The sequence below is a fragment of the Amphiprion ocellaris genome, chromosome 13 (genome assembly GCF_022539595.1).
Source record: "Amphiprion ocellaris isolate individual 3 ecotype Okinawa chromosome 13, ASM2253959v1, whole genome shotgun sequence".
NCBI lineage: Eukaryota > Metazoa > Chordata > Actinopteri > Pomacentridae > Amphiprion > Amphiprion ocellaris.
Window position 1 is genome coordinate 15,380,051 of NC_072778.1, and position 20,161 is coordinate 15,400,211.

At 40.4% G+C, this 20,161-nt stretch overlaps 1 protein-coding gene across 2 annotated transcripts; it reads left to right on the forward strand.

Moving 5' to 3' along the window:
- The first annotated feature begins 2,583 nt into the window (after positions 1-2,583).
- si:rp71-46j2.7 (uncharacterized) lies at positions 2,584-19,157 on the forward strand. Of its 2 annotated transcripts, XM_023284870.3 has the most exons (16): positions 2,587-2,944; positions 3,360-3,468; positions 5,976-6,189; positions 6,482-6,624; positions 8,767-8,941; positions 9,099-9,154; positions 9,927-10,117; positions 10,215-10,325; positions 10,455-10,580; positions 12,110-12,208; positions 12,294-12,452; positions 15,163-15,763; positions 17,814-17,877; positions 17,977-18,152; positions 18,248-18,336; positions 18,454-19,157. In XM_023284870.3, the coding sequence occupies exons 1-16, from the start codon at positions 2,756-2,758 to the stop codon at positions 18,550-18,552; spliced, it is 2,601 nt and encodes an 866-aa protein (XP_023140638.2). In that variant the 5' UTR covers positions 2,587-2,755; the 3' UTR covers positions 18,553-19,157. The 2 variants fall into 2 exon arrangements, with proteins under 2 accessions (XP_054872816.1, XP_023140638.2); XM_055016841.1 differs by lacking the exons at positions 17,814-17,877; positions 18,248-18,336; positions 18,454-19,157 and having other exon boundaries at positions 2,584-2,944; positions 17,977-18,146.
- Positions 19,158-20,161: the final 1,004 nt, after the last annotated feature.

A 20,161-nucleotide genomic window follows, 5' to 3' on the forward strand; every position in this document is an offset into this window, starting at 1 on the left:
GACACAGTCGTTAACGTCTTGGACACTTAACCCAGACTGATCCTGAAATGAGGGCACAGCCTCGTTTTAGCAGCACTATCAGATTACACGATTTACTCAGCTGGACGTACTTTAATCTTCCTTTCAGTGATTCACAAAGTCTTGGACGTGACCTCTAACCCGGGGAAATTAGTTTTAATGCAGTTTGACCAGTCCATCCTCAAAAGCCCCTCTCAGCAGGTAGCCCATAGCTAATCCTTAGTTCACAGAATCCTCCATTACAGCTTTAACAGGGATCACAGACATTTACACACTGTCTGTCTGTGTGGCTTAAGATACGCCGCGACTCCTCCAGGTCATATAAGTAACAAGTCAAACAAGTGCAGTCACTGTCACAAAACTACACGTACTTTGCCAGTGGGCTGCTATAATCCGCAGCATGTGCTTGAATTCATTAACATTTCCCAGTATTTGCAAATTATATGCATTTTATGTAGGGTTTTCTTTCAGTTTGAGGCCAAAAAATCACACTGACTTACAAAGAAAGCACCCGGAGAGAAGTGAATATTTTCAAGTGTATGCGGTGAAAAACAGCTGTTCGTTGTTTTTGGTCAATGTTTTAGCTCTTTCTGCTAAAAGAATTTTATCAAATTAGTATCACATCTTTAAGTTTGAGGTTGCTGTAGATAAGAAATGATTTGGATCTTTTATCAAAGTAAAAATAACACTGCCACGGTGTAAAAATACTACGTTACAAGTAAAAGTACATGAATGTCATCAGCAAAATGTACTAGAAATATGAGAAAATACCAATATTCGGTGCAGAAAAATTGACAAAATTATTTTACTTATGCTGTTGGGTTGTTTAGTCTATAGCAGTGCAATACATTTAGACCCTCATATAAATCGAAGAAGTGAAAAGTACAATATTACTTTCTAAAATGTAGTAAAATAGACTGATAAAGTAGCAGAAAACAGAAAAACACAAGCACAGTGCTAGAGTATAGTGCCTGAAACCATGTACTGGAGTAAAAATACACAGTAATCTTCCCTTGCTGCTGTGGTCGAGTCTGTGAAGGGACTTGATAGTCAGAGTGAGTCTCCACATGCAGGTCTACGGATCACTGAAGCTTCCCTTCACTGCTGGTCACTAAAAGCCTTCTGTCAGCCGTGGTGTTGCGTAATTTCAGCTGTTAGACGGAATTACGTCACTGCTCCACAGTGTCATGACCTCAGAGATTTCCACTCATGGGGAAAAGCCACACATCAGGATTATCTATCTATCTATCTATCTATCTATCTATCTATCTATCTATCTATCTATCTATCTATCTATCTATCTATCTATCTATCTATCTATCTATCTATCTATCTATCTATCTATCTATCTATCTATCTATCTATCTATCAGTATTTCTTTTTCATACATATACAGACATTTTGACAAATATCTGCAGTCTCATCACATCTTCTTGTGTTTGCTTGACAGCACAGGATCAATAATATCCAGATCAAACTCTCTAATCACTGTCTCTCTATTGTGAAAATCAAAAAGCTGCATCCTTCTGATCTTCTGCTCTGTTTAGTATTTACTTGAAATAAAGTTTTAGTGCCACCTTGTGGTGTTTAAGCAGCTAGGTACTTTTACTTTGTTTTCATGCTTCAATCTTGTGCTTTTTTGCTTTACAGATTCAGATTAATATTACAAATATCACCAACAAATAAAGTGTGATGGATTAAGATACAATAAGGGAGAAATTTCCAAATTGCCTTTCAGAATATTTAGTAATTAAAATATTCATAACTTTACTAGTTGCAACATTACAGTGATCAGTAATTAAAACCTTCAAACCTTGTATTGCAAATTTTGGTTTAGTTTTGATACTCTGAGTGTATTTTGATGCTAGTATGTCTTCATTTTTACTTAGAACAGAGGAGAACTGTGAAAGTAGGGACATTAGGTAGAAAATTATATTCTGTATGTTTTGATTTTTTTTCTAATTTTCTTCTATTTTCTTTAGATGTTTTTAAACATGTGTCCTTTTGTAATGTTTTATTGTTACTGCACAGCCTTGAGAACGGTCACTTTGCACGTAGTTGCACATTCAGTATAAGCATGTGACACATAAAAACTTTGAATTTTGATAAGATAAAAATGAAACTGTGCCAAAATAGAGGGACATAAGAAGAAAAAATAAACAATAAATATTTAGAATTACTTTTGGTATTGTACAGATTCTTCCATATGTAGAATTTCAGATTTGCAGAATGGAAATCAACAACACTGACGAGGTTATTCTGTATGTAGAAAAATATTGGTATTACAGATACTATTATTAAGCTTTTTTACATTTAGGAATAAAATTGTATTGAAAAGAGCATTTTAAATGTACGAAAGAGTGACCAGTTTTAATGCACTGGTGATGCACCAGAGTGAATATGAGAGTGTTTCTCCCACCGCTGGTAATCTAACAGCTCAGACCAGCCACAGACTGTCAGACTGAGTGCTCAGGTGAAGTGTCACCTGTAGATGGCATCCTGTTGCAGTTCACAGCGGGCACGCGGGGATTTCTCAGCCAGCCAATCACAGCTGCGCTTTAACCGCTTTCACAAAGTTCGCCTTTTTTCCGCCTTTTCACTCCGAGTTCAGAGGAAGCAGCTCGGGGGGACACGGCTCGGGCAGAAGATGTTGGCGAACAAACCAGCTGTGGATTTCTGCAACTCACATCTGCTCAAAGTCAGAGACGCTCTGAGGAGGCTGCAGTGAAGCAGGAACATGTATCTATGGCGCCTCTCCATCGCCATAACGCTCGGCTTGGTTTGGTATTTGTCAGACTGCGGACGCACAGTCACACAGTACTTTTTGTGTTTCCTCTTCTGCCTTTCCACTCCACTGTTGTTTGGGAACACTGGGCGAGAGAGCAGCACTCAGACTGATGAAGAGACGAAGGAAAACCCGCTCCAGGTTTGTGTTTCGTCCACTTTAGTGTCTGTTGTTGCTGCTTTTACGAGCCCTGCTTAGAGGTCCAAACTGAGGGATGATGGTTTAACGAGTTAATGATTAAAAATGTGCTTGTGGGTCATGTGATTGGGCTTTAAACATCACCTCTACAGTTTATAGGAGTCTACAAATCTCCCGGTTGTTGATGCACTAGTGATGGCTTTAAAGTCCTTATAAAAGTGCACGTCAGTTCTGTAATTCATCTCCTCCACATACCAGAGCTGTGAGGTGCTAAAACTAGTCCAGTTGTAGTGTTTTCATTCGTAGCCTGAGGTGCACTTTTTCCACTGAGGCCTGAAAAACAGGTTTTCAGTGTCACCTGGAGTTCCGCATTAATTGATACTCTAATATGTCTTTAAAAAGGTTTTCTCTTTTGCAGGAAACAGCTGAGGAGCAGTCCTGTGTCGATTCAGTCGATGGAGAAGCTCCTGAACAGGCCGAACCTCAGGAATCTCAGTATCCACATGTAAAGCGCTCTCTACAGCAAGGTGAGGCTTGTTTTTCCACAGAAGGAAATGTGCTTTTATGTGGTGTAAACATGTGTGCCATCGCAGGTTGGAGGTGTTTTGCCTGAGGATTGAAGTAAATGTGAAAAGTCACAGTTCCGCTCCTGATTTCAGGGTGTTATGTCAGCAAATTTTAGCTGTTTTGACTTGACACAGTTGAAAAAGGACAGTTTTACATAGACACGGCTGCAGCTGGAGCTCATGTTACATGAGGCGAGGAGGAGCTTTAAGGGCAGAAAAGATGAAAAACACACCCTCAATAGATGGATTGCATATGACAGCAGTGTGATAAACAAAGAACAAGATGGAGGTTTTCAAACAGCACTATTGCTTGTGTTTGCTTTGCAGCAGTATTTAATAGTTTTGTGCTGATCTTGCAGCTCCTAATGAGCTCAGTTTCTGCCGGACTAAGTGAAATTTCACCTTTTTATTCCACTCCATCTCTACACTATACACGATAAAATCAATGTAATCAGTGGAATTAAACAGGAAAATGAGCAATGATTTGGTCTCGTAAATGTTTTTTTTCTTCAGTCCTCCTGTCAGCCACAACATTAAAACCACTGAGAAGTGACTCAATTATCTCGACACAATGGCACATGCTCATGAGTGGGATCCATTAAGCAACAAGTGAACACTTAGCTCTTGAAGTTGATGTGTTGGAGGCAAGAAAGGAAAAGTGGGGAGCAGAAGGACCTGAATGAATTTGACAAGTGATAATTTGTGATGGCTGACAGTTGGGTGAGAGTGTCTGTGGAAATGGTGTGTCCTGTGGGGGTGTTTCTAATATGCAGTGTTTAGTCCCTACCAAACATACACCAGACTCAGCACTGTATGGGGGGAGTGAAGGCTGAAGGCTTGCTGGTGTCATCCCACAGAAGAGCTGTATAAAAATGTGCTGTGGCACAAAGTGCTGAAAAATCTCATCGCTGCTATGATTGAAAGCTGTCATCAGAACACACAGTGCAGCACAACTTGCTGCATACGGGCCTAAATAGCTGCAGACTGGTCAGAGTGTCCATACAGACCACTGTCCTCTGCCAGAAGTACCTTAAGTGAATGTCACAGCAACGGGGAAGAAGGTGTCCTGGTCTGACGAACTGCTTTTAATTTTACTTCATGTGGACTGCAGTGTGTGTGTGCGCGTTACTTTGGGAGGAGATGGCAGCAGCGGGATGCACTGTGGGACAAAAGGCAAGCTGGGAAAAGCAGTGTGATGTTACGGATAGTGTTCTGCTGGAAACCTCGCCTCTTGGCATTCATGTGGCTGTTGCTTTGGCAAGTCCCACCTGCCTTCACATTGTTGCACATCCGCCCCTTCATGGCAGCGCTACTTTCTGATGGCAGTGGCCTCTTTCAGCTGGATAATGCGCTCTGTCACACTGCAAACATTGTTCAGAAATGAAAAGAGCTCAAGGTGTCCAGTAAAGCATCTGTGATGTGCTGAAAAAAACTTGTTTGACCTATGGAGGCTCCACTGTGCAGCTTATTAAACTTAGAGAACCTGCTGCTATGCTTTGTGTGTGCCTGGTAGCACAGGAAACATTCAGAGGCCTGTAGAGTTTATGCCTTGAAGGCTCAGAGCTGTTCTGATAACACAAGACGAACCTACACAATATTAAGCAGGTGGTTTTAATGTTGCTAATTGATGTATGTACATACATATGACTTGTCAATGCCTCCAGACCTAATTTTTGCCTTTTTTTTACCTTCTAAACTGTCCTCACACTGCTTGAGGTTTAGAATTCATTCCAGCACAAATTCAACTGTAAGTCTGACTACTATTTTCATCGATTTAACAAAGTATAAAGCTGCCAGGAGGTCAAAATGACAAGAAGATCTACAAAAATGTGCAAATCTTTTGTCGTAATCACTCAAAATTTTATTAGAGAATAGATTAACATTGTAAAAACACATAATTTGAGTGCTTATATACAGAAACACAATACAAAAATGGAAGAAACTTTAATGTAATAGAGTCTAGTTACAATTTTTTGTGCTCTTTACATTAAAAGTGTATGCCAGCCTGTGAATCACTACAAATATGACTAATTCGCTTTTAGGAATATCTCTTTGAAAATGTTCAATGTGATGCTATGTGGAAGCTCCACATCAGCGCTGTCATGATCTTTTCTCAGTTTGTCTCCTGATGATATTGCAGTAAAGTTACTATAATATAAATAAAACATTCTTGGCTTATTCACAGATGAGTGAACTTCTCACCACCAGCTCCTCGCAGTCACAGGAAAACTCTGTCACGGATTTTTGCGCTGAGTCTTGAAATGAATAATTCGGCAGGAGTTGGGGAACTCAGAAGTTGTCCTGAATTTTAAAAAAGGAAGAAGGGGAGAGACAGAGCTTGAATTTCACCAAACAAGCTTTAAATTCACTGCAGTCCTCGGGTTTGATGTTCGGGAGGGTGAGCGCGGGAGCTCGGTGTGAATGTGATTTTCCTTTGTGACTGACTGATATTGTGACGCTCTCCTCAGTGTTTGAATGCGCCTACGCTCAGCTGGTCCTGCCTTGGTACAGCGTCCCTGAGCCATGTGAGCAGCAGCCTCTGCACCAGGTGCTCAGCAGGGAATTTGACTTTGTAATCGACCGCATCATTGAGAGAGCCAAAGACTTTGATGTCTGCCAGGCAGTCGTCGGCTCCATTCGGATTCTGACCCAGCACTTGCATAATGCGAAGCAGTCTGACAGGTGACACATTCTTTTCTTTTATTGTGAGTCAGAATTGACACCGATGCTGCTTCAGTTACTCTTTGCACCCAGTAATGTGTCTGAACTCTGTAAACGCCTCAATATTTCTTATCACCTGTGAATTATTTACCATACTTTTACTGGATCATGCTGCACTGGTGGCTTCTTTTATGGCGTTTACGAAGTAGAACATCACATCCGATTTAAGATCAAGCGCTTATCAGACATGTGGAGATAAACATCTTCTGCTTAATAATGTTTGCACTTGCTTTTCTTTCGTTTTCTCCTTCAGAGAGCTCTTGTTCAACTCCAGAGCAGAGGAGATCGCAGTTCTCAGAGAGTTTTCTGACGCTCTGGTACGTAACCTTTTCCCCGACTCTCTCTGGGGCCAAGAAGTCAACCACTGTGCCTTAAATGAGATCATTGCCTTAAAGGGTAAGAAAGCATTAAATTATCTTTCTGCAGTGTGTCCCATGAGTTCTTTCAGGAGTGTGAATTGTATGTAATCCCTTATTGTCAGTGGTATTGTAGAGCTTAGAGATGAATTTAAAGGGAAAGAACCCTCTGCAGGGATCTGCCAAGTCCCCTTAGGGCTTAGTCATATTTTTTTTAGTAACAGATAAAATGTTTTGTCTCATGAGAGTGTTGCTGTGGGGAGGACTTTGACAATTATGCACGTTACTCAGTTGAAATAAGTGCTTTTTACAGCTGTAGTTAAAATATGATATGCATGTTCAGGCTGCTCTATAATTTGGCACTGAGAAAGGGCTCATCTGTGACAACAGCGTTCACTGATGCAGAACTAAATATTTGTAATACAGGCCTTCATTATCACAGCAAAAGGGTAATGCTCATTTCCTCTAATATTATGCTTTCCTCTTACTAATTACACTTTGCTTTCATGCTGTGAGTTACATGAGAACAAGCTCACGCCTGAAGCTGGAGCCAGAAGATGCTTAATGAAACCGAACATTTAGACTGGACCAGCATCTTTGAGGGTCGCTAATTAGCATGTTGTGTCTTTAATAATCTGTACAAAAATTGAAGTATGAAACATCAAGTTGTGGCGGTTTTGTGGGAGAAGTGTGTGCACACTGATCAGCACAACTTTAAAAGCACGATTTGTAGATCTTCCTCGTGCTGGTAAGACAGCTCTGACCTATCGGACCAATAAACACCTCTGGGGTTCCTGTGGTATGTGGCACCAGGATGCTGCCTTTTGATGCTTTAGGTCCTGTAGGACGTAGGGCCTCCATAGATCTGGTTTGTTTTTGTGCATCGAACAGATGCTCAATTGGGTTGAGATCTGGGGATTTTGGTGTTTTGATCATTGCTTTGGGCTCTTGGCCATGTTCCTCATGCCATTCCTGAGCATTTTATTATGGCGTGCTGTGGGGTATATTGTCCTACTAAAGGAGATCGGTGCCATTGGGGACCTTTGTTGCCATGGAGCAGTGTGTTTGGTCTGCAGCTATCTTTCAGTGGGTGGTCTGTGTCAGAGTAACATCAATATGAATGCCAGCACCCAAGATTTCCCAGCAGAGCATTGCTTTGTAACAAGATGATCAATAATATTCACTTCACCTGCCAGTGGTTTCAGTGTTATGGCTGATCAGTGTGTGTATTTCATAGGCAGAAAACTAACTTTCTTGACATCTGTTGTCAGTCACTGTGTGGAGTCATTCTGAGGTTTCTTCTTTTGTCCCAAGAAATAATCAGGCTCATAAATCCCCACTGAACAGCACGTTCTCCCTTTTAGCACTTCTGTTTTGGATATAACATGTTAATTAGAGAACTTCAGGGGTGTTTGTGGGCATTTTAATGATGGAGCAAGAGTAGCTGGTTCCAATATTTCTGTTATCTGGTGCACCAAGCTGTTTAGTTTTTGATAATTTTAACCAGGACCAATTTGCTATGAATTCTTTTATTCCAACCACTCAGCTGTCTTCACTCCAGCAGCACTCATGCTAAAATGTAATAGTTGGAAGGATCACATTTCATGCTCGTTGCTGGCTCTGGAATATTGTTGGGGAATGACAAATATGAGAAATGTTTCGTCCTAGTTTGGCTGCAGGTGTCACTGAGTGTTACCATGGAAACACTGACCTTAGTCAGCCTGGGGGTTGAATAGTTAACTTTATAGGTTTAAAATATTATTTCTGTGAAAATGTCTAAGTTGCATTAGATTGATCTAAGAGTATATTTGATACTAGTGTAACAGTAAAGACCAGTCTAATGTGTCTTTGTGAAACCAGCTATTGTTCTTTATGCTAAGCTAAGCTAACTAGCTGCAGGCTGTAGATAGATGTTAACTGTACAGATGTGACAGTGATATCAAGCTACTCATCTTGCCAAAAAAACAAATATTTCCAAATTTGCGGAGTTATTGCTTCAGAAGTTTAAACCATGTAAGTTATAGTTTCAATTCATGCAGCTATTGTATATTAGTGATTCAAACCAGCACTCATTGTTAGAATTGTTACTGTCAAATGAGAATATTTTGTCTCAGAATCTCAATGTGTTCCAATGTCAGGATAAGCAAAGTATGCAGGATAACTATGTTGGTTGTTTGCTCAGGGCTGGAACTGCTGGTTACATGGCTGTCCAACCCGGACAACCTGAACCAGCTGGTGGTGAGCCAGCTCGACAGCGTGAGCCCCAAAAGCTCTGCAGAGGAACTGTGTGGATCAGACCCAGATCAAGCCTCTCTGGCTTCACAGGAGGGCGAAGGCGACGGGGAAGGCAGCGAAGTGTGAGTGACTGTCATCTTCTGCACCCTGCTGTCTTGACCTGGTGGTTGTCAGCCTCAAAGTAATGACTGTAACAGCCACCTTCTGTGTTCAAAATTGGAATTGACCTGGTTTTGTTTAGTTGCATTTTTTTTCTTATTTTTATTTCTGAATTTCTAGGAGCTTGCAGGGGGCGGGAATTTCAACGGGGACCAGGATCAAGTGCAAAAGAAAAGGTGTGCTTAGCAACTGAGTTGTTGCAGCTTCTTCAATTTAAAATTCTGTCACTTACACATGCAGGAACGGTGTGTGTGATTTCTGGCTTTAGTGGTTTTTCAGTAAGAAAATATTTCAAGGGAAGACGACAGGGACCTGAGAAAGGCAGATGGAAGAGTTTGTGGGTGTTCAGAGATTAGACAACTGTGCTTGCATAATGTCTTGTACGACAGCTTGATGAATAACAATGTGTTGTGAGCTATGTGACACTATAATTTCCTTTACCAGCCTGCCCTTCTGTGCATAATTAGTCCCCTGTTTCTTTTGTTTGTTGGTTCAGACAGCTAATTACACAAACAGCACGCTGAATGCCAAATAATTTCAGCGCTGTCTTCAAGCATCTCTGATCTTTGTATTGAAAACAATCCAACAGCTGTGATGACTGACTTGATTCTGTCATTATAATGAACCCTGTGATATGCATATTGTCTGTACCATCGTAAAGTCTGAAAAACATCCTCATTTGTCACAGTCTGTAGGAATTATTTATTAATCTGTTGGGAATTTTATTAGCTATTATTGGGTCACAGAGGTTATAACATTTTCACCTTCCACAGTCATATGTTCTCACAATTTGCAAAGTCAGTGCAACCGAATGTCTAGAGAGAATTTATTGTTATTCACTTCGATACTCAGGATACAGAGTCAAGGAATTGTGTTCTTTTTTATTACCAAGGTGAGCAAAATATAGTCAAATTTGAATTTTACTACGTGATGCTTCCTAATTTTCAGGCAACAAGCTCAAGGAAGGATGGTCCAAATTTGTGGACAAAATGAAGTCGAAGAAAGCCAAGAAAAAGAAGATGAAAAAGATAGAGCAGGAGCTCATGATGAGGGTCATGTCAATGCAAGTGGACATGTCCAATGAGGATGATGTCAGCAGCATTGAGGGCTCAGTTCAAAGCCAGGAGGACTCTGACAGGGTGAGACTGCTTCACGTAACACAATAAGCCAAAGTGAAGACTACAATTTGCCAAATGTGACAAATTCATTGCTGCTTTTTTGGTCAAACACCATCAGGAGGACAGCGATCTGGAGAACTACCTGGCGAGCGTCCAGGAGGATATGATGGAATTCAAGCTCTCCTATGAGATGTGGCGGGTCGGCCGCTGGGCTGTCAGCATCCCTCATGTGAGTTATAAATATCAGTGACGGTGTGGAATGTCCTGGAGGCTTGTTTAGTGTCTGCTGAGGCTCTGTAAAAGCTTGTCCTTGGACGGTATGTTAATGTTTGAGCTGTCTGTTTGAATTGTGTCGTAGGCCGACTGGGAGGATGAGGAGCTGATCTTCACCGTTCACCTGGAGGAAAAGGACAGTCCTGAGAACCTGCAGTGGGACATCAAGAAGACCTACATGGATGTTATATATTTCCGTAACAGATGGCAGGTACAAGCAAAGCCTCGTTTGTGTTATTTTCCCTGATTTTCTGCTTTTGTTTGATCCAGTCTCCCCTGATATACACTCAGCTGACAGTTTATTAACCACATCAAGCTCAAAATAAAGCTAAAATACAGTTTTCAGTAAATCTTATTAAGTCAAGATCTGAATGTACACACCTTTTTATTCAACTTTGTAATCATTTTGGAGGGCACAGTTCAAATGCAAGTGAATTGTATTGTGTGATAATAATTTTAATACTTTGTCTACCCTATTTTTATCACATTATATCACAATATCACAACAGAAACAGCTCTCAGCCCAGTGCAGTCCAGTTCAACAGCCCAACATGCTAGATGCTGATAAAAATGACCATAAAGTTGAATCAACATCTCTCTGAAAACAGCTATAACAAAAAACTGAACATTATAATCTTCATAAAGGGAAGATTTATTGCAGCACTGTTTCATTATATTGCCTTAGTTTTAAATTATCCTAATAAAGTGGAAACGGGGTCTAAAGTCTGAATTCTGTAATTAAAATGAAACTTTAATTCTAGTGTAATATTACATTATTAATTAAATATAAAATGAGTTAGGGATGTATATAAAAACCAACCCTGTTTTTTTTACCCAGTGCTGTGTTGCCACCTCAGATAAAATTGTTAATTAGGAAAAAGCTTTCTGCATTGAAAAAAAAGCCTCATTTGAAGACCGACTTCTTGGTTTTGATTGATTTCCTGAAAGTGGAAAATGAACGCCTTGCTTCATTAGACTCACTTGTCACTGGTTTTGCATCGCCTGCTTCTCACTGAACTGTGCTGGTGAGCAGAGGGCTGCAGATTTTCTTGATCAGTTAAATCAATTATTGGCTTTATTTTCTGCGGTTCAGGTCAACGACTATTTGAATTCTTGACTGGATGTCCACGATACGAACCAGCAAATTTAACTATGAGATGGCTTTTGATTTCTTTCTTCCTATTTTCTCATTTAAAAAAAAAATCAGAAAATGGTTTTTAAAACAATTACTACAACATCCTGGAGTCCAAGGTGAAATTCAAAGATGTCTTATTTCGTCTAATCACAGTACAAAACTCCACCGTCTTTTACCACCAAGTGACTAGTATTTTTTCATGGTAAATGACTTAAAGGCTTATTGGATTGTTAAAATTGTTGAGTTCAATGGTAAAACCGCAGTAGAAAATTCAGGCCGACATCCCATCATCATTCTGTCAGTGTTGTAAATTTCAATCTTCTAAAAGTAAACAGGCTGCATCATCGTGTGTGTTTTCTGGTTGTCAGGATTTTTGACATTTTACTAGTTTATTCCTCAGTGTCTGTTCACTCATTCTTGCCAAAGAGAAGATTATAAACCACAACTTTGTTTTGCAAGTCTGTAATACGGGTCATAGTGGTAACCCTCAGCGTTTTTTTGCATTCATGGAGGATACGGTTTTAAAATGTTTGCCAGATGTGAGGGGCCTTGAAGCTTGAAGTGCTCATCTCATAAAACCTGACTTTTTTTTCCCCTGCTCCCAGGACTCGACCAGCCTGCCTATGATCGTATTGCTGGAGGAATTGGAGGTCAGCAATGAGGTCAAAGAAGAAGCCAGAGTATCAGTGGAGCATTTCCTGCAGGTGAAAGACGCCAGAAAACTTAGACCTGTTGATGAATAAAGACTTCAAGCTTCATGACTCAACAGTTTCTTACTTTGTTTTCCAGGAATTGGTTTCTGATAATCTGATGGGTCACACTCAGCCAGTTTTTCAGTTCCTGTGCCCGCTTGACAAACTGCTGAATGAAGAGGAACATCATGGAGGCGTGTGGAGCCTCCTCAGTGGCTTGGCTTACTTCCTCACTCCCGGCCAAGAGGAAGAAGAGGTAACGTTCCACTGTTGCTTTTCTCCAAGCTGACAACTTAAAGAATGATTCTGGTCCATTGCCAGCTGGCTTTGTACATTTGTTAAGAGTAAGACTGTACTTACCGAGCTAATTCCTGAAATCTGGGGATGCAAGATATTTGTCAAATTGGGCAAGAACACAGTGAGACTACATGTCGTTGCCCAAAAAGCGCTCGATCAGAAAAACGTGTTTGCTGTGTCCTGTGCAGTGTTTCATAGTAGAGGACAAGTCATCTGTGAGGCCTCGCAGAGCCCTGAGAAAAAGACCAGCGTGTCATAATTTGTCATGTGACAGCTTCCACAGTCTGTCTGCAGCCTTAACAAATAGCACAAAGCACTTTTCCACACTCAATGTGTGAAAGAGATGGTAAAGGACAGACGAACTATCTGATCCTCGTGGTGCAGCTCAGTAACACATTCTTTCTTTCATTTTTAGAACTTTTTCTAGGCCTGTATCATTCACGGCATGGTTTATTTAAGTTCCTGTTCTCCATGATTACTCATTGACATCTTCCCGTTGATGTCAGGCTGTGATTGGACAGCGACCAACAGTATAAGCTGTCATCTGTCTCAGCCAAGTCACTGCAAGAATTTATGGCTGCATAATCGCCTAATCTGACACAGTGAGACGCAGATGTTGTGAAATGTAAACCTGGCACTAGAAAAATATATTTCTGAGCGTAAACGCAGTCACGTGGTGAAATTATTACTCAGAACTATCCATTGTAAACATCCTTCAGTTTACAGAACAGGCCAGATGCAGATTTCCTGTGCAGGAAGGGATTATTATGGCTGACTTAGAACTTAACTGATTGCCTGGCTGATATCTTGGTGTTTACTTATCTTTCTTTAAGAGCAGGATTTCTTGTTTTCACATTCAGATGTTGTAACACTCTGACACATAGATTTGCTTTGCTCTTTCTCACACCAGCACTCAGATAAATTGCTACCTGTGCTCTCGGTTAACTCCTCCTCCTTGAACTTCAGTTGCTGCTGTTTGCTTGGAAACCTCTGCTGTTGTATCTCTGCTCCTGCTTTACTCTAAGGGACTCTTAAGCTTGTCCACAAAATATAGTGTCTGTTTATATGAACTCCCCAAGAGGAAGATAAATATATTACAGTGCTGAAAGGCACAAGTCCATGAATCTAGTTAAAGGGGAGCACCCTCACATAAGAGATGCGCTAAATAAAGGAACGGAATCACAAGGTGGCAGGAAAAATGTCGCTGGTCAACACCATATCTGGCAGATCTGACATCGGATAGCTTGGAGAAGTTTGATAGTTGTTACCTAAAAGTTTTTAACCGGACATGCATTATAAGCCCAGCTACATTTGAATCAAACCAGAGATTCACTGCTCACAGCATTTGCACCCATGTAGCACAATCTTTAACCGCTCGGCTATCGGCTTCCCACCAGATACAAAAAAGTTCATTAGCAAAGTCAGAGATCCAAGAGCAGAAATTTTTGAGAAAGTCAGATAAAACTTGAATGTGAGGAGGAGGAGGAGGTCAAGTGTGAAAGCAGCAATATGTCTGGAAGCAGATGTGCAGTTTTTGAGCAAGAGCAGAGCAAGAATACGTGCGAGCAGAGACTGTTGAAGTCGACTAATTGAAATAGAATAGGCTAATGTTATTAAAATCTGCCTTTGTGTAAGTTTCTTGATATTTTAAAATTTCAGTTCTGAGTTGCTACATCACACCAGAAAGTCAAATCTAACATGCTGGGAAGTTGAAGCTGGTCAAGTACCAAAGCAGGACAGTGTTCTGTTTATTTCTGCTGAAAATCTTCCCTTTTTTCACCAAGCAGAGTTAAAACTAAGCCAGTGACCTCCGGCTACATCCTGTTGAACTTCCCCTCCTTTTCGTTTAGCATCAGACTCGTAGTCTGCTATATAATGTTTTATGTTTCCAGCTGTAGCCACGACTTGCATAGAGATGTGGCATAAGAACATTTGCATCATTCATTTAATTGTGTCCTGGGGGGCTACACCTCCAGCTATTTGGAGTAGGTGGTCATGCAAAATGTAGATCTAAATGATCTAATTATCTAAATGGCTTCTAAAGCAGCCTGCTGGAGGACTGAGGGGATCTGAGCTGAAAGGAAGTGTGGATTTAAAGCAATCTAAATAACTGTGGGTGAATAAAATGTAGCAGGAGTGTTTAAAATAGACTGAAACAGAGTCAAAAATGTGATAATGTCAGATCTTTATTCAGAAGGAAATGTTGGCATCACTACAGCTATTGAAGGTTGAAACATGGACAGTAAAGACTGACATATTCAGTTATAACGGAAGCAGCAGAGGTTGAGATCTCCTGACTTTTAGCCTCTGAGACAAGATACAAACTGAATCCACACTTCCCACGATGCAGCTTGATAGCATCTTTCACTAGAGCCTCTCTGCATGATAAATGCAGTGAAGTCTCAAGCTGAAACTGAGATAACTCTGATAAGATCGCTGTGAAATAATCAGGGTTGTTTTGTCAGGCTCCTTCCAGACAAGATGGACGATTGTCACATGCTGTACAGGACTTCTTGTAACAACTAAACCATGCTTCATGTATAGATAAGCTGGATTGCTCCTTTAAAATGTGTTACTGAGCCGATAGAAGGGGTTTGTTTAGTTTCTGTGCCACGAAGGCCGTTGCCTCAGGGTCAGCAATCACCACAGGATTTTGTTTTTCTTTGCAGAGCTCCAGCCCTCGGACAGAAGCCCCCAAAGACAACATTATGGCATCTCTGCATCCAGAACCAGCTCAGTCTTTAGAGAACCACAGTGCCTCTTCTGAGAAGGACAGCGATGTTCCCAGTGTTACTGTCCCAACTATTGTTATCTCCCCATGTGATTCCTCATCAGAACTGCGAGAGGAAGCAGAAACAGACTCACAGCCAGCTATTAGTTCCTCAACTGAAGACTGTTCCCAGGACAAAACAGAAGACTCTGATAATCCCATCGCATCTCACTTTAAAATGATCCTCAAAGGTATAACTCGATCCAGGTCACAAGAGTCTCTGACCTCAACAAAAGTGGGCACCGATGACGACCCCCTTGAGTCAGACGGAGGCTCTCAGCGGGACACCGTGGACGGCATATCATGGCGTCATTTCAGTGCAAGGCCAAATAAAAAGGAGAAAACAGGTTTCAAGATGTCTGCAGTGAACAAGGCTAAACGAAAGGAGACGCAGGGCACGTTGCAGAGAGGGGAGGACTCCCAGTGTCAGAGGAGCCAAGTCAACTGGGAGCAGATGGAGGCCACCAAAGCCATATTTGATCTGCTGAAAGAAATATCTGGTTTGTTCAGTGTTTAAAGTCAGATGGCGATGACGTGTATACTTCACAAACAGCATTTTTCAAAGCATACTACAGCTTTTTACATTGATTAATGCATTTTCTCTTCAGTCTAGACAGTAGTTTTAATGCTGATACCTGTGGAGACTTGAAAGTTGCCTGTGAAGGCAAATCATTTGGCAGTGAAGGTTTTATCTGTATTGATCATCACGTGGCATTTTAAGATGAAAGCATGGCTTGTTTTCACAAGACGTGGGCGATGCATTCATGTGTTTAGATACTGGAGGACTGACAGCTGGCAGCCAAACAGTGTTATATTCACAAACCTTCTTCCACTGAAAGCTTTGTAGGTGTGGAGTCAAAATCATAGGTTGAAGGTTATGTAAAGTGTTATATCACAGGAGCTTTGTCTGGAATATTAATCAAATAATCTTTGAAGTTTGGTACCATCTAACAATAGCACAGCCTTGAAGTTCACTGAGATGAATGATCAACCTCAGGCAAACTTCAAAACCCAAAGATTCATTTTTGCCAGTGAAGTGAAATAAATTGAAATGAGCTCAAAGGCAGGTAAATGTTCAAACAGCTGTGGTAAATCAGTGTGTGGTAATGGTGACCTTGTATCCGTCAGTACTTTTGATACAGACACTGTACGCTTTGACAGTGTTAAAATTTTCGAGAACTGAGTCCAGTCAAAATCATTTATATGGCTTAAAATGACAAATTATGAACTGCAGACAGAGCAACATGTGGTATGTTTTTAATCTTTATTTGTATAAAGGAAAAAAGATTTGGACTGATTTAGAAAGATTTGATTTGGATGAAGGAAAAAACACTTAGTTCTAGGTGTCATACGTTAGAACCTCAGATGTTTTCATTAATCTCTATAACGTACTATGAAACAGGCTCTGCAGACAGACCACATATCAGGCTTCAGAAGCACCTAACCGCAAACTGACACATTTTTGACAAAGTGTTGGTGAGAATACGAGGTGCGCTAAGAAAAGTTGACTGTTAAAAAAGCAACAACTTTGGCTGTAATTCCCTGTGAAGCAGCACTACACCGCTCCCAGCGCTCTTGGAACAGTGGAAGTTTCGTTCTGACCACTCGTGGTTTTATGACTTTAATCTTGCACAAAGAGCAAACTCTGTCAGACTGATTCAGCCTTCATGTCGAGGGTCATCACTGCTCATGAGACCAAACTGCATCACTGGATCCATCAAGACAATCGTCATTATCTTCCCACCACTTCTTCCTCTTTCCTAGAAGACAGTTCAGATTGAAAGGTTGACGTTTTGACACAGTCGTTTCACAGATTCAGCATGTGTACAGATGGTGCTTGACACATTTAGAAAGTGAAACTTCCAGAGTGTGTTCCTCATGTAGAGTGTTGGGAGCGACGTTTCACTGCACAAAAATACCGCTTCAAATAGGAGTTTTGGATCACAGCTCATAGTGGAGCATCTAAAGATCTAATTTAAGACAATTTTATGAGTTTTTGTTTTGCCTGTAGTTAGAGAGGTGTTTATTTAAAATACTTATTGTAAAGTATGCCATCAAAATTAAATTGTTTGGATGTTTGTCCGCCCTCTAGTGTCAAGCTTTCACATCTGCACAGTTTTTGACCAGCTAGTTGGACTCACCTGATGTAGGTTGCAGGTATACACCCTGCATCAGTTGCTCATGTAGGTCGTCTTCTCTTATTTTGCTCTCTGCGTGTTACTGTTTTCAAAATCTCCAGGCAGAAACCTAAGAGACTGCACAGATTTGCTGAAGATTTGGATCGTACAGTAACGCAGAACTGCTAGTTTTTTCCCGGTGGATTATTCAAATGTTGCACTAAAACAATTCTACCTGCCACCTAAGATGACTATGATTGGTTTGAAGAAATTCAAACATGCCAGTTTTCCTGCTATAGCAGAATGATACTGAGGTGCAGCCAGACCACTGTGTTGTGCAGAATGGTCTGGCTAAACGAGAAGCCAGAAACCCTGGTGTGGTCATTTTAAGATGCTCTTGAAGACTAAGCTAATCCTCTTCTTGTCTTTTCAGGAAACTCCATCCTCATAAACATATTTGATGCCATTTTGAAACCTGTGATGCCCATCTTGAAAAAGTAAATTTGGTGCCAACACTCTCCCACAGTTCAGGTATTTGTTGTATCCTGGTCTATGAAAGTGATTTTTTTTTGTTGTTGTTGTGTAATCCTCTCCAGGAAAGTCAACTCTTTCCTCAACAAGATGAACCCAACAGAAGTGCAGATGGCTGCTTACATTGACACTCTGCGTAGCAAACAGTGGCCAGATGTTGCAGCTCCTCCTCGTCCTCCTCGCAGCGAAGAGGAGAAAGACGAGACCAGGGACCGAGCACATAACCTCATCAATGCCAGATGTAGGCGCCACCTTTCTGCACTTCAGTGGGAAACATTCTGGTATTTTTGGCAGCTGATGCCCATCTAAAGTTAATTTTCTTTGTTCCCTCTGTAGACTCAAATTCCCTCGTCCTGAAGAAGAATGACATGGAGACAGTTTTTAATCTCTTCCAGAACAGTGAGGAAAACAAAATGCTGGTCTATGTGAGTATATCAGTGTTCACCTTCTGTCACCATCCCTTGTTCACTGGGTTTAATTTTCCTGCTTTACTCGCATAGAGTACAAATCTTGTTCTTGTTGTTGCCCATCTTTCACAACAGATGCTCCTGTCATTCCTTTTGAGAGAGTTTTTACCCAACGAGCATTCACTGAGTGTGAGTGCTGCTGCTCTACAGAAAATGACCAACTCCACCAACTGATCTGTGAATCCCTGATTGTGTTTTTAATGGTTCTGTGCTGATGTTTTTAGAATATCCAATTATTTATTAACCATCTTAAAATGCCTTTAAACATTTGTGACCACTTCCGTATCGATGCCAAACACCATTTTCTGTTGTTTTTACATCAAACATATCAAATATACTGTGAATATTTCCTTTGCTTTTTTATTTTCAATCTTTAAACTGCTTTTGTACATTCACATATCGGTGTGATGAATTGTGACGTACTTGTGTGACATCAGAAACATTCTTTGCGGGAGCCAACTTTGAATATTGTACCTCAAGAGGAGAAAGTAAACTGTATTTCGTATTTACAGTTTAAATCTCAACCTTCACATTTTTAATGCAAAAGAGCAAGAATTTTTCACTTCTGTCACTTTGAGCACTTTTGTATGGTGAGTGTTTGTATACTGGTTAATTATGCCTAATGTTTGAAAAAGGCAGAATATCTCACAATTCCTGATCACATAAATCTGTCAAAACATGGGCAGTACAGCTGTCAGTGTAAACTTGAAATAATGTTAATTTAAATAACTTGAATTTCTTCCAAATAAAATATTTTAATAAAGGATTTTTTTCTGTGATATTCATGGCTTCGTGTATGCAAGTTAAATTTAGACAGAAAAATGGTTTGCAGTAAATGTGAGATATGAATTGGCTGCTGATGCCAGCAGCATATTTGCTTTGAAGCAATATCCGAGTAGAAGATGATTCAGATGTGTTGAACGACCTAATCCTCCATGGGAAATCCTGTTAGTGATGCATGAGATGTATGAAAATGATTACTGTTAAAAAAAAAAAAAGAAAAAAAACACTTGCTAAAAATAGCTTGATAACATGCAGCGACATTCATATATTTTCCAATCGGCTATAATCAAATAATATTGTATTGAAATGCAAATGTTTATGTTTCCCAGAATTTAACAACAATATCGGCACCAAAAAATTATATGGTTTCTCAACAGTGATGCTGATTCCAATTTAAAACTGAAAAAGAAAAGCTTTGTTGCTCTGCTTGGGGGAAAAAAAAGAAAATGCCAGCAGCACTGCTGTGTTTCCTTAATGGAAATGCTGGCTGTAATATTCATGCTATTTCATTATGGAAGTGTAACAGAATTAATTACAGGATTATTCTGGTCCAGGTCACAGGAGGGAGCTAATCTGGCAGTGTAACAATATAAATTAAGTTTTTATTCACTTAAGTTCCTCGAGCCAGGTAACAACAATGCACTGAACCAAACACAGCAATTTCCAGAGGGGAACTGATAGATCCTATTTGATTTTGTTAGCAGCCTGAGGTGATGGCTTGTTAATAAGAATTCACAATTACAAACTTATGATGGAAATGCAGGTGAATTTGTAGTCTGTCCTTCAAAGTGCTCTACTGCTCCCACCCATGGTTCAGCCTGTATTAAATCACTGGTTGAAGGTCATTTGCTGCCACTGAACTGCAAATATTGGACTAAATCGACTGATGAAGATCAGATGGATCATTCTATAATTGGAAGACATTTAGGCTTTAAATTGTTTGAACAATAAACCTCCTCTTTTACAGTTTTCTGCTACATATTCATCAAAAACAGGTAAA